Here is a 14,375-nt window from a genome sequence, read left to right as displayed (position 1 = left end):
AAGAGAAAAAAAAAAAAAAAGATAATAACTTGTCTGTCAGAGCGCAATCGTTACAATACACCTGATGTGTTTTCTTTATTGTTTTAATTTTTTAACCTGAAAGAGTTTTTTCTCACACTTTAGAACAGTGGATGAAATGAATAACAATCCATTCATTTACCTTCTGCTTCATCTATATTAATTTTTTTCTGCTTTCTTTTGTCCAGTTTATCAACTGATTCTTCTTTTCTCAAAGGCCGTGACTCCCTGGCAGCTTTTCCGTTTTCCCCTCTAGCTTTGACAGAAGATGATTTTCCTGAAGGTTTTTCATTTTCCTAGATTACAACAATGAGAATGCACTAATTAAGTGTTTTGGGGTGGGGGTGCTAAGTCTTCTATGTACCCACCTTATGTACTTGAACAGGTTCTTGTCTATTTTATATTATCTGAACAGTGAGATACGAAGAATAAGAAAATAGTATCTTACAATGCTAGCACCTCAGTATTTACATTCTACAAGAGTTTAAAATTCCTTGGTGTTTTTTTTTTCCTATTTTCTAAAAGTAACATTAATGCAAATGAGAATGTTCTGTTAAAGTGATAGAGGTGCCTCCAAAAATCCTAGGCTTACTACTAAGCGTTCTAACAGATTGCTGACAGACAGTATCAGAAGCTGTAGGTAAAGGATAAATGGTTAAACAGTTAAAGCAAGCTGTGCAAGCAAAGTTCACTCAAGATTTTAGCAACATACACTGCAGATGTATAAGCATAAATTCATTTCATAACTTCTTAGTAAGTCACATATTACAGACAAATGCTGCCAACACAAGACACTGAGCTTAATATAAAGAGAGTGCATAAAACTGACAATGAGCACTGATTACATCGTCCGTAAGTACATGTTTATACAAGTAAATTCTTACTGTTGCTGCTGGAGCTCTTGCATTCAAAGATGTTTGACTTGGCTTTGATGAAGCATTCTTTTGTTTTTCTGAAAAAGGTAAAACAAAAATTAAAATTGATTCAAGTTCTTTTCTTAAAGCCAAGGAAATATTGTCTGTTTATCATGTCATTTTTAGGTGCATAGTACCAAGAAGACAAAACTTCCCTGCCTAAGGTAGATGAAAGAGCATTCTTTTTGATATATTTGAGTTTAAACAGCCGAGAGTAAACAGACAAAATCAGCAGGACTTAAATCAAATAAAAACAAAGAACAGAATAGAAACTTCTTAAACTGAGCTTTAATGTTTTGCTTATTTAAAATGTCCCTCCGTCCCATTCACTTTACCACTATCACAACAATCACATTATGTTTCTTTAGGTTACTTACAAAAAGCTTGTTCATTATTTTCTTTGATTATAATTTTTTTTTCATAACTAGCCAATTGTGCTCTAGTGCAGTGATGCAGTGAGTTTAATGGATTGGTGAAAAATAACAGAGAAAAACTGTACAACTCAATAGAAAACACTCATGCACATTTACAAAATGAAACACTTTTTCTTGGGCATAAAACAAAGTATGAATTTTCAGAAACCAAACACTGCCTGGATGTTTCACATGCAAGCAAAGCAAAAAAAGAACTAAAATAAGTAATGGGTTCCTTTACAGGCACAAAGTAGGAAGGTGGTGTGGGATTCCAAAACACAAAATTTCTGAATTTATGATCAGAATCGCATTAAAATTGAAATCAGCTCAATACATATATGCTAAATAAAACCAAACCAAATTCATGTGCCTCTTGCATATCCCTACCTAATAATTACCACAGAAAAAAGAATTTAATAAACATTGTTTAAACCCACATGCAAAATCATGACCTCAGCTTGCCAAATGGCACTGTATACAGCCTTGCTGGCATACTCCCGGCCACCACCAAGTGAAATCAAGTAATCATATAAGTCCCAATTCCTATTTCCATTTGAGAGACCCTTTTTCAGTTTTAAGAATACAGCAATCTGATTCTTTGGATTAAAAAGACATCCATGAAAAAAAAAAAAAAAACAAAAAAAAAACAAAGTATCTATGCGTCAAACTTAAGTCTGCGCAGAGCCATACATACAGTGTCCTAATTGTTACACGGGGTGTGAAACTGAAGTATGTTGGCACAAATGTGAAAAAGTACATGAATTAACAAATAATCCAAAACGTCTTTTAAAATTATACATCTACAAAATCCCAGTTATTACTGATTTATATATATATATATCTTATATATAAAAGTCTATGCGTGGAAGTGTGTCTGTCTGGCCTGCAAGTGAGAGATGGAGTTGGGGTAAAGGCTCCACCTCCGAGGAAACAGAAAGCTCGCTTAGCCGATAATACCACAGGCAGGGCCAGCATGTCAACAAAATGAAACCTCAGAAGACAAAGTCGCTTAGCCGCTAACATCGGCAAAAAGGTATCCCTTTTACTTTTCCTCCCGCCACTAATGCACAAGCGATGCGAGCATGTTGGCAAAACGAATCCTCCTAGGACAGAGATGCCTAGAGTAGTTCCTTTCAATTACCTGACATTTCTACATTTCATTTTTTTTTTCCTGAGGATTTCAATAGTTTCTAGGACCCCAGGCTTTTTACAGTAAGGGCTTACACAGCTAGTATGTATGAACGCACGCTTTGGAGATGCGGACGGATCACCTGCTAGCTTATAGCTCCTCCTGCCGTGCTGCATGTTCTGCTTCTCGCACTGTGTGTCGATCATTTCAAAGCTTGTACAGCAGCTGTCCTTTGGTCTCACTGCTTTGCCTTGCGGGATGTTAAAGTGTCTCTCGCGGGACGTCCAGGCTGATTATTACTTTCCTTATTTTCTGAATTTCCACATATTATTATTATTATTATAAATCATGTACTCTATTACAAGGATTGTATAGCTCAAACCCAATCTAATTATTACACTCAGTTAATTACTTGTAATACAGGTAACACCAAGTCTTTGTTTTCATTACATAATAATGTTACACAACCTCCAGACACTTTACCATCTCACCTTTACTCAACTGCTTTCTGTAATTCTCTTATGTCTTTTTTCAATGAGAAAATCCAAAGGATACATCAGCACCTTGGTCCAGACCCTCTCTGTATTCCTTCTGAACTATACTCGCCTATTCACTCTCTCTCTTCTTTCCAGCTTCCCACTTCCTCTGAAATCTCAGATCTCATCTGCAAATCTAAGTTATCTACTTGTCAGCTGGACCCCTTGCCTACAGTTCTGGTTAAAGCCTGCCTCCCCCCTCTTTAGTCCCTCTCATTTCTGCCATCATTCACTCTTCTCTTATTACTGGTATTATTCCCTCATCTTTTAAAACTGCTACTATAACCCCAATACTAAAAAAAACCTGGTGTTGATCCTACTAATATCAATAATTGTCGCCCTATTTCTAACTTGCCCTTTATCTCCAAAATTCTTGAAAAAATAGTAGCTATCCAATTTCACACCCACTTATCTCATAATAAACTATATGAAAAGTTCCAGTCTGGTTTTCGCCCTCTTCATAGTACAGAAACGGCACTTGTTAAAATTACCAATGACCTCCTTATGGCTGCTGACTCTGGTCTAATCACTATTCTCATCCTCCTTGATCTGAGTGCGGCCTTTGATACTATTTGTCATACCACTCTCCTTAATAGATTATCTTTGATTGGCATTAGCCACACTCCACTTGATTGGTTTAGATCCTACCTCTCAGGCCGCACTCAGTACATACAGCTTAAAACCTTCACATCCCAACCCACCGCTGTTACTTTAGGTGCCTCTTCTTTTTATTATTTACCTTCTTCCCCTTGGCAATATTTTTCATAAGTATAACATTAATTTTCACTATTATGCTGATGACACGCCCCCACTCACTCCTCATACCACTGCCATTCTTGTTCATTGTCTTGTCACTTCTCGGCTGGACTACTGCAATTCACTTCTCTTTGGTCTCCCTAATAAATCTCTTCATAATCTTCAGTTAGTCCATAATTCTGCAGCACGCATCATTACTCGAACCTCATCTATTCACCATATTACTCCAGTCTTGCAGCAGCGTCATTGGCTCCCGATTAAGTTTCGAACTGATTTTAAGATTCTGCTATTAACATTTAAGGCCATTCACAACCCTCCATATCTGTCTGACCTTCTTTATGTTGCCATTCCCTCCCATAACCTTAGATCCTCTTCCTCCATCCGTCTGACCGTCCCTCTCGCCCGTCTAACCACCATGGGGAGCAGAGCATTCAGCCGTTCTGCTCCCAAGCTCTGGAATTCATTACCTACCGAGCTCAGAAACATCAAATCATATTAATTCTTCAAATGTAAACTTAAAACGCATCTGTTTAAAATGGCCTTTTTCTTTATGATTACAGTGGTTTTGTTTGGTTTTAATTTTTAGATTTTCTGATATTTTAAGTTGTTTATAATTGTGTCTTTTACTTAGTTATTGTTTGTTCGGTGTCCTTGAGTTCTCTGAAAGGCGCCTTGTATAAATAAAATGTATTATTATTATTATTATTCTGTTGTGCATCCTTTTTTGCCTTCTTTTCTCTGCAACTCTTTTGTGTCTCTTTTCAATGTGTATATATATATATATATATATATATATATATATATACACACACACACACCAAGCACACACTAGGGCCAATTTAGAATCGCCAATCCACCTAACCTGTATGTCTTTGGACTGTGGGAGGAAACCGGAGCGCCCGGAGGAAACCCATGCAGACACGGGGAGAACATGCAAACTCCATGCAGGGTGGAACCAGGAAGCGAACCCAAGTCCCCAGATCTCCCAACTGTGAGACAGCAGCGCTACCCACTGCGCCACCGTGCCGCCCGTGTGTATATATGTATGTACCTGGTGCCACACTCTAATCAGCTAATTAACTCAAAACACCTGCAAAAGCCTTTAAATAGTCTCTCAGTCTAGTTCTGTAGGCTACACAATCATGGGGAAGACTGCTGACTTGACAGTTGTCCAAAAGACGACCATTGAAACCTTGCACAAGGAGGGCAAGACACAAAAGGTCATTGATAAAGAGGCTGGCTGTTCACAGAGCTCTGTGTCCAAGCACATTAATAGAGAGGCGAAGGGAAGGACAAGATGGGGTAGAAAAAAGTGTACAAGCAATAGGGATAACCGCACCCTGGAGAGGATTGTGAAACAAAACCCATTCAAAAATGTGGGGGAGATTCACAAAGAGTGGACTGCAGCTGGAGTCAGTGCTTCAAGAACCACCACGCACAGACGTATGCAAGACGTGGGTTTCAGCTGTCGTATTCCTTGTGTCAAGCCACTCTTGAACAAGAGACAGCGTCAGAAGCGTCTCGCCTTTGGACTGCTGCTGAGTGGTCCAAAGTTATGTTCTCTGATGAAAGTAAATTTTGCATTTCCTTTGGAAATCAAGGTCCCAGAGTCTGGAGGAAAAGAGGAGAGGCACAGAATCCACGTTGCGTGAGGTCCAGTGTAAAGTTTCCACAGTCAGTGATGGTTTGGGGTGCCATGTCATCTGCTGGTGTTGGTCCATTGTGTTTTCTGAGGTCCAAGGTCAACGCAACCGTCTACCTTGGAAGTTTTAGAGCACTTCATGCTTCCTGCTGCTGACGAACTTTATGGAGATGCAGATTTCATTTTCCAACAGGACCTGGCACCTGCACACAGTGCCAAAGCTACCAGTACCTGGTTTAAGGACCATGGTATCCCTGTTCTTGATTGGCCAGCAAACTCGCCTGACCTTAACCCCATAGAAAATCTATGGGGTATTGTGAAGAGGAAGATGCAATACGCCAGACCCAACAATTCAGAAGAGCTGAAGGCCACTATCAGAGCAACATGGGCTCTCATAACACCTGAGCAGTGCCACAGACTGATCGACTCCATGCCATGCCGTATTGTTGCAGTAATCCAGGCCAAAGGAGCCCCAACTAAATACTGAGTGCTGTACATGCTCATACTTTTCATGTTCATACCTTTCAGTTGGCCAACATTTCTAAAAATCCTTTTTTTGCATTGGTCTTAATTGATATTCTAATTTTCCAAGATACTGAATTTGGGACTTTCATTAGTTGTCAGTTATAATCATCAACATTAAAAGAAATAAACATTTGAAATACATCAGTCTGTGTGTAATGAATGAATCTAATATACAAGTTTCACTTTTTGAATGGAATTACTGAAATAAATCAACTTTGTCATGATATTCTAATTTTATGACCAGCACCTGTATATATATATATATATATATATATATATATATATATATATATACACATACATACATACATATTATATATACATACATATATACACACGGGCGGCACGGTGGCGCAGTGGGTAGCGCTGCTGCCTCGCAGTTGGGAGATCTGGGGACCTGGGTTTGCTTCCCGGGTCCTCCCTGCGTGGAGTTTGCATGTTCTCCCCGTGTCTGCATGGGTTTCCTCCGGGCGCTCCGGTTTCCTCCCACAGTCCAAAGACATGCAGGTTAGGTGGTTTGGCGATTCTAAATTGGCCCTAGTGTGTGCTAGGTGTGTGGGTGTGTTGGCACCCTGCTCAGGATTGGTTCCTGCCTTGTGCCCTGTGTTGGCTGGGATTGGCTCCAGCAGACCCCCGTGACCCTGTGTTTGGATTCAGCGGGTTGGAAAATGGATGGATGGATATATACTTATATATATATATATATATATATATATATATATATATATATATATATATATATATATATATATAAAAAGTATATATATATATAAGTATATATATATATATATATATATAAGTATATATATAAGTATTATATATATATATATATATATATATATATATATATATATATAAAGTATATATATATATATATATATATATAGTATATATATATAGTATATATATATATATATATATATATATATTTATAGATATATATATATATATATATATATATATATATAGTATATATATATATATATATATATATATATATTTATAGATATATATATATATATATATATATATATATATATATATATAGATATATATATATATATATATATATATATATATATATATATATATATATATATATATATATATATATATGAAAAAAACAGATAGGTACAAAAGTTACATTTGTGGTAATGAACTTAAATAACAAATAAAATAAATTCACTCTTCTATTTGTAGCTCTTACCTTTGCCGGTAATCTGATCTGACACTTCCAAAACAACTCTTAGTCCATCTAAACAAGAAATGGGCACACCAAGATCCAAAGGTTCTTTCTCTCCACTCTATAAAAATGTCAGAAAGTGTTACACTAAAGAGTTTCACTTTTTCACTTTAACTTTTAAACAATTATTTTTTTTAAATACAACAGACACGTGTCACAAACTTAATTTTTATAATTTTACAGTAACCCATGTTCTACTCTATAGATGTTAACTGAACCATACTAATACATAAACTCACTCGGTTATTAAAAAAATTTGTTATTGACCATAACACACTTTGCAATAACCTGAAAAAGCATTCATTTGAAATATTTAATGCATAGAGGGACTGAGTTCCAAAAATTGCTTCTGAAACAAGACAACATAACCAATCTGTCTCATCTTTTACACAAAAATCAGCTGCTCCAAGGATAGCATTACGATTTTTATGGGTTTTTAAAACATTGGGAAATTTTAAGTACTATAAACTTAAAAAAACTCTTCTGATGTCCACAGGGAAGCGTTTTAGAAAAAAAATTAGAATGACTTTACTTCCTTTCAAAGTTATTAAATATTATTTTGATGATAGACAGATAAAGGAATCAATGATCTTTCACACTTGTTAAAACTGTATACTTTTCTTTAAACAGAAAATCTGAAATGTTAGCACATAGTTTTACAAATGTAAAATATGTATTGTTTACTTCCAATATTACACGGACAAAACTAATTTTATAAAATCTTGAACAATCAATGTATGTACCACACAAAGCAACATCAACAACTTGCAGAGTATCAATGAGAATTCAGAGGAGCAATCTTACTGCAAAGTTACAGAAATTGTAAATCAATAAGAACATTAAATGGAGCAAAACAAAAATTATTTTTTATTATATAAACCAACAGAAGTAGTATTTCATAATCCCTCCAATGACTGGGGTGGAGATGGGTAAAAAATGTCACACTCATGCTAAGAACTGTGTAACTGGAATCCTCATTTCAACAGGGATATCATTGTCATATTGGTATTAAGCAATGAACCACTAATGCTAAGAGAACCTCCTTCCCAATGGGAACCCATCTCAGAATGCAAGCAAATCCCTGGTGGCTATGTGACTGAAAAAGCCCTCAGAGCTTAGTCCAAAGAAGCCACAAGGAGCCACCCGGTGATTGCACCAACCCCTGAGGTAAAGTCAGGTGCAATTATTTCTTGCTTATGGGTAAGTACTACACTTGCCTAGAATAATCACACCTTAATAACGGCTTCCAGTACTGGGAACTGCATTTTACTATAACACTTGGGTAGGAGCAGGTGTCAATGCATGAGTTTAAAAAAATACCATGAAAATATTAAAGTCAATAGATAACACACCTGAGAAAAGTTAAGCAGCCAGCTTAACGTATTTCCCTGTATATTCAAACCTAACATTTTTACTTCCATGTAATACTTTACATTTACAAACATTAAATTTCATCTGCCACAAATCTGCCCAAGCCTGTATGCTGTTCAAGTCCCTTATTTATGAGTCAATAGATTCTATATTATCTGCCAATCCACTTATCGTTGTATCATCTGCAAATGTAACCAGCTTGTTACTTATGTTCCTATCCAAATTATTTATATTAAAAACAGCAGCAGCCCTAGCACTGACCAATGTGAAACACCACTCTTAAGATCAGTCATTTCTGATGAGGTTCGTCATACCATAACCCTTTTCTTCCTGTGTCTGAGCCAATTTTGCCCCATCTACAAACATCACCCTGAACTCCCAATTCTTTTATTTTGATGCCCATCCTCTCATGTGGAACCTTATCAAATGCTTTCTGAAAGTCTAAATAGATAATATCATATGCTACACTTTGATCATACCCTTTTGTTGCTTCCTCACAGAATTCCAGCATGTTCGTAAAACACGACCTACCTCTTCTGAACTGCTGTTCAGTAAAACTCCTGTTCTTGTGCTGCTCAATCTTACCCTTATTGATTCCTTCCATTAATTTTTCTGTGATCCACATAAAGCTTACCAATTACCTTTTTTATATAATGGGATATTATTTGCCATTTTCTAGTCCTTTGGAATTTCCCCAGTGCACAATGACTTCCTACAAATATGTGTCAAGGGTTTATATATAATAATAATAATAATAAATCTTTGTATTTATATATGTACTTGCTGACGTCCTAATGACCAAGTCCCCAACTACTCTTTCTGGAAACTGGTTTTGAGGTTGCCCGCTGGAGCTCCTCATGCTTGTCTAATACCTCAGAATCTTCACAGATACTATCCATCTTCCCAAGGACCTGAAGATGGTTTGACACTTCCAATTCTGTGGTTGATGCCCCTGGACAGTGTGCACCCTTTACCTTGTCCTTTGTGACCATGGCCCACCTATCTCTACCTGTCTAGTCTGGAATCTCCTCCAACACCATCTGGTGTGCACTCTCTCACTAAAGGACATCTAGGCCAGGTCCAACACTACTACTACTATAATGCAGGCCAGCCAACTCCTCCTTCAGTTCAGTAACCCTGAGCCTGAGGTGCTGGTTCAGCTGGCATCTCCTGCAGATGTAGCCCTCACAGAAGATTGTCTCCTCCAAGCAGTCATCTAAAAAGCAACCAACAGGACTTGCCTTGCACTTTACTTTTCTTTGTCAGCTTTAAAGCTCTTCACTCACACCATTTGTACTCCTTCATATTAATGAACCCTTATGCTGTCGCTCTCTTAACTGCCTTACTTTCCTGACTGCTAAGATACTGCTGCTTACTGACCTGCCTTGCCAACGCTAGTTTGAATACAAATAAGAATAAGCACACATAACAAGTATCTTTAACAAATACCCCACAAACACCCAGCTGGTTTTGCTAAAGTGCAGGTGAAAAAGCAAAAAAACATTCTTAAGGGGGAAAAAGCTTTTAAAAATTCCTGCACAGCTCCTTAGCTGCAACCAAAACACAAGTTTTTAGGAGCAAAATGTAATCTTTAAATAATTCTCACATAACAGAAAACAACAACTCTCAGAGATTCTCAGCTGCTTCTCTTTTATTTGCAAAGATGACACCAGTATGTCTCCAAAACACCCACGTTTGTCATCTCTGTGCATCGCATTAGCTCTGGAAATAGTCTTAATGGCACAAGCTCTGGATGCAGACATAATGAGAGATGCACTAGGTAAGCGCTGGGAGGCTTAAAAATGTCAGTGGATGAGACATTAGCATCAATGCAACTCTGAATTACACACAAAAAACTGATGACTAAATCTCTACCCTGTAGATGCTATAATGGATGGACAGGCATCTAGACTGGGATGAAGAACAATATCTTAAGTGGCCAAGAGGCTATAGCCGAAGGACAGCATGAATGGAGGTATATCCTGGCCAGGGAGATGTCTCATTCTATTTCCACTCAGAAACAAAGACAAATGGATGGATTAGGGGGGTTCATCTACCAAGGATGATTCATCCCCGAGTATGATTGGTGGCAGTGCTTCTCTGGCATGATCCCAGGTTGGACAGCAGCAGTGCTGCGTGGGAGTCATAGTACTTAAGAGCAGCCCTGTTGGGGTCCTTGGCTGCAATCAGAGACTGTTGCCAGCAGCAGACTTCCATGTTTTGGAGAGCTTCCCCATGACCTGGGGGTGCTTTCACCATGCAATGCTACGGCAACGGATGTACTCCCAGGTCCAGCACAAAAGCTGCTGCCTCACAATGATCAGAGAGTCAGAGTCAGGAGGCAGCAAACAAAGCTCACCTGAAGGAGTGGAAGAAGAGGGAGAGGATTGCTTACTGAAACATGGTTGTGGTTAAGGTACCGTGAAGGAACCTTTATTGGAACCCGGAACTGTGTTGGGTCTGATTGTTTCTGGTTACAACACACATAACAAGTTTTCAGGGTGTCTGGCATTAGAAGAGATGATGTATGTGGGTGGGTATCACATAGTGATCTGGTAGTTCTAATGTGAGATTTCAGTAATTTTATGGCAAATAATGTGGATACCTGGAGAGCTGTAATTGGGAATAATGTTTTTTAAGATTTCAATCTGGGTGGTGTAATTTTACTAGATTTCCCTACTAATCACTGATTGTTCATAACAAAAATCATGTACAAATACATGGGAACTGGAAGCATACAACTTCAGGCCAAACGTCAATGATTGACAAACAGAACACGGAGGCCCAAAGTTTAGAGGAGGTGAAGTAGAGAATATCTAGTGGGATGCTTTAGTTTGTCCCAGTTTTAACCTGTGGCTTTGAGTATGTCAGAGATACTAGGTTTCAAATACCCTTGTTGAAGACCCTAGTGGCAGTGGCATCTGCAAGAAGATAAAAGGTAGTGGATTTTTGTTATAGATAGATAGATACTAGCATGGACTCTTGGGACACTTTTTCATTAATAAATTATACACATTAGTGTACTGTACATTTATAGACTTAATGATCTGAATTAAACTTTTCTGCAAAAAAGAGGGGGATAAAATTCTTAAAATGATGTGAAACACTGGTACGGAGTTGCAGGAAGTGTCTGATTGCAGTTACTGCCTGAACGTTGACATGTCTTGTTAAGAATAGATTCTAAATTATAAGTCGAATTTGGGTAAACTGGATGTATAGTATGTCTTGATTAAACTTGAATATAGTCAACAAAATAATAAGCAGCTTCATCATCAAAAAAATACATTTCTCACTGATAAAAAGTAAAAACAAGATAGTAGGAGAAAATAGTCACTTACAATTTTTGCCACGAGGTCTTCTAAATGTAAGCCATACTTGGCTACAACTGGTCGAAGAACTTCTGTAACTGGTTTCGTAGGTTTGGCTTTCAATCCAACAGAACGATTGATGGGCACAAGATCCAACCTGCAGAATTAAAACTAATACTAAGAAGGGAACATTTTATTTTGCATAAAATCTTTATTCCAAAAACAGGATAGTTCAACCTGTGCTTGTGTAAAATTGAAAAGGTGAAAAAAAAACCAGCATTAAAGGCTAGTATTCATAAATGATATGTGGTAGGAAATGTTGATAAAATATATATTTTTTAAAAAATAAGGTATGTTTTATGGCAGCCTATAATACGGAAAATTCGGTACTTCTATGAACCAACATGAAGAAAATTACTTTGGACAGTGAACAAATTCCAAGCTAATCTTTTTGAAACAGATATACCGTATTTTTTGCACCATAAGACGCACCTGACCATTAGACACACCTAGGTTTAGAGGAGGAAAACAAGAAAAAAAATATTCTGAACCAAATGGTGTACTAATATGATTAATAAAATATAGCAGAATAATATTTCAACCATGTAAATTCAACAGTGGTATTAAGAAACATCATCACTGTCATTAACAAATAAGGAGAGACTTTAAGGTTCAAGCACTCTTCTAGTTTTATGGAAACCCCAAGAACTCCTCATCGCTAGTGTCAGAATTTATGAAGCTCAGTTGCTCACAATCACTTTGCAGAAGCACGTACCTATCATCACGCGGTATAACCTGTCCAAAGCCACCAGGGGACAAAGCACGTTTGGACCAATGCTCCCTGAAGTTATAATATCGCCAGTCTTGTCCTATCTATATTTGTAATGCCACAAAGCCCTTCATCTCGTGTTTTGTTGTGGGTTTCCAGTTTGAAAAACGAGAATGCAGTGCAAGCACAGCCCTCGATTCAAAAAATTGCTCTGCATACCTGTTTGTCTCATCTGACAGTAGCTGAAAGGCAGCTTCAGGAAAGAACAGCCTGAAGTAGTCCAGCGGCTGGTAATCTGTCGAGTCCAACAGCAAGCCATACTGTCTTGTGAAGTCCGGTAGCCAGTTTGGCTCCCACGGATCAATGTCTAGGTATTCTTCCCACATGAACCTTGCCATAGGTGCATCGGCTGCACGAATATGCTCAGCTGGGGCGGCATCGGCTGGTGTCCCGATCAGCTGATGCCAGTTCCTCACTCTCATGTTCGATCTCCTGATCACTGTCAACAAAATCCGATTCTGAAAAATCAGAGTCCGACTCAGTGATAATGCGCAAAACATCGTCTGCTGAGTATTTTGTTTTCTGCACTCGCTTCGCTCCCTCGTGAGATGTCGATGCCATCTTGCCTTTGTTTACATTTCGCAACTCACGCACACGCAAGGATTAGATACCGAGTCAATGAGTCTAACATTCCTCCAAGCACAGAGGGAATGCCTGTAACGTAACAGTGAGTTTTGTCACCCTCTACCCCTGGATGTCGACTTTTGTCAGGTAATACACATCACGGTCTGTGACGCAATATTTGCTCCATAAGACACACAGACATTTCCAACCTTCTTTTGGGGAAAAAAAAGTGTGTCTTATGGTGTGAAAAATACGGTAGCTTTGTATTCACTTATTTTTTTTTTTGCAGAACAACTCTTTATTTCTATTTCTTTATGCTTAGGTTCATCTTGCTGAAAGATGAATTTTTTTCCAAGTTCTAAGTCTTTCGCAAAATGTATAAGGAGATTTACCTATACTTGATATAATTCATAATATAGTTTACGCCAGTTAAACTCATTTTATGCATTTAACATTATGCATTGTGGGCAGTTTAGTGGTGGATATTTAGCTTGCTGTGGTCCTGAACTAAAAAACTGGAATGGCAAATGGATGAATTATGCATTGTATATTTTTAAGCAGCAGCAAGTGAAACAGAGTAATGGCTGAAGACCTAAACAAGGCATTATGTATACATACACTTTGTGCTGAACACTAGGATCAGATAACATTATTTTAATTTTCAACTACTCTTCTGGTCTTGTATTAGTTTATTAAATTATTATTCATCATTCAGTATGGCCTGTCATCTCCACTAATTCATCATAGGATCCCGAGTAAAATTTTTAACCTACTGATGCACAAAACACAAAAGTATGTAAACAATTATAACATGCAATTTAATTTGTAACTAACTTCTTCTCCTTCTTCTTTTGGCTGCACCCGTCAGGGGTTGCCCACAGCAGATCATCTTTTTCCATATTAATTTGTAACTAACTAATGTTAAAAATGTAAATATATTTGGTAGAGCACTGTGGTATTTCAGGTATATAAGGTATTTTTAATGAAATAAAGGTTAAAATAAAGCACAGGAGAATTCTGCATATTCTATTATACAAAAACAGTTGTTCTGGTTTTCAACATTAAAAAAAAAAATCACAAGTCAAAAGAAATGCATATAAATGAAATAAATGTTAATAAACTCTTTT

General features: G+C 37.4%; 1 protein-coding gene across 4 annotated transcripts in view; it reads right to left on the bottom strand.

The window, feature by feature from the left end:
* rgs12b (regulator of G protein signaling 12b) overlaps positions 1 to 14,375 on the bottom strand; it is a 257,282-nt gene that overhangs the window by 46,674 nt on the left and 196,233 nt on the right. For 3 of the 4 annotated variants that reach the window (XM_028801717.2, XM_051928237.1, XM_028801719.2), the window contains 4 exons: positions 11,886 to 12,012; positions 7,141 to 7,237; positions 903 to 970; positions 161 to 314 (listed from right to left, as the gene is read on the bottom strand). In XM_028801717.2, coding sequence (XP_028657550.2) covers positions 161 to 314; positions 903 to 970; positions 7,141 to 7,237; positions 11,886 to 12,012 — 446 coding nt within the window. The remainder of the gene's footprint in view (positions 1 to 160; positions 315 to 902; positions 971 to 7,140; positions 7,238 to 11,885; positions 12,013 to 14,375) is intronic. The other variant, XM_028801721.2, reaches the window with a different exon arrangement.

The sequence above is a fragment of the Erpetoichthys calabaricus genome, chromosome 5 (assembly GCF_900747795.2).
Source record: "Erpetoichthys calabaricus chromosome 5, fErpCal1.3, whole genome shotgun sequence".
Taxonomy (NCBI): Eukaryota; Metazoa; Chordata; class Cladistia; order Polypteriformes; family Polypteridae; genus Erpetoichthys; species Erpetoichthys calabaricus.
The sequence above is the reverse complement of the archived record's forward strand: the minus strand, read 5'-3'. Positions and strand labels throughout refer to the sequence as shown.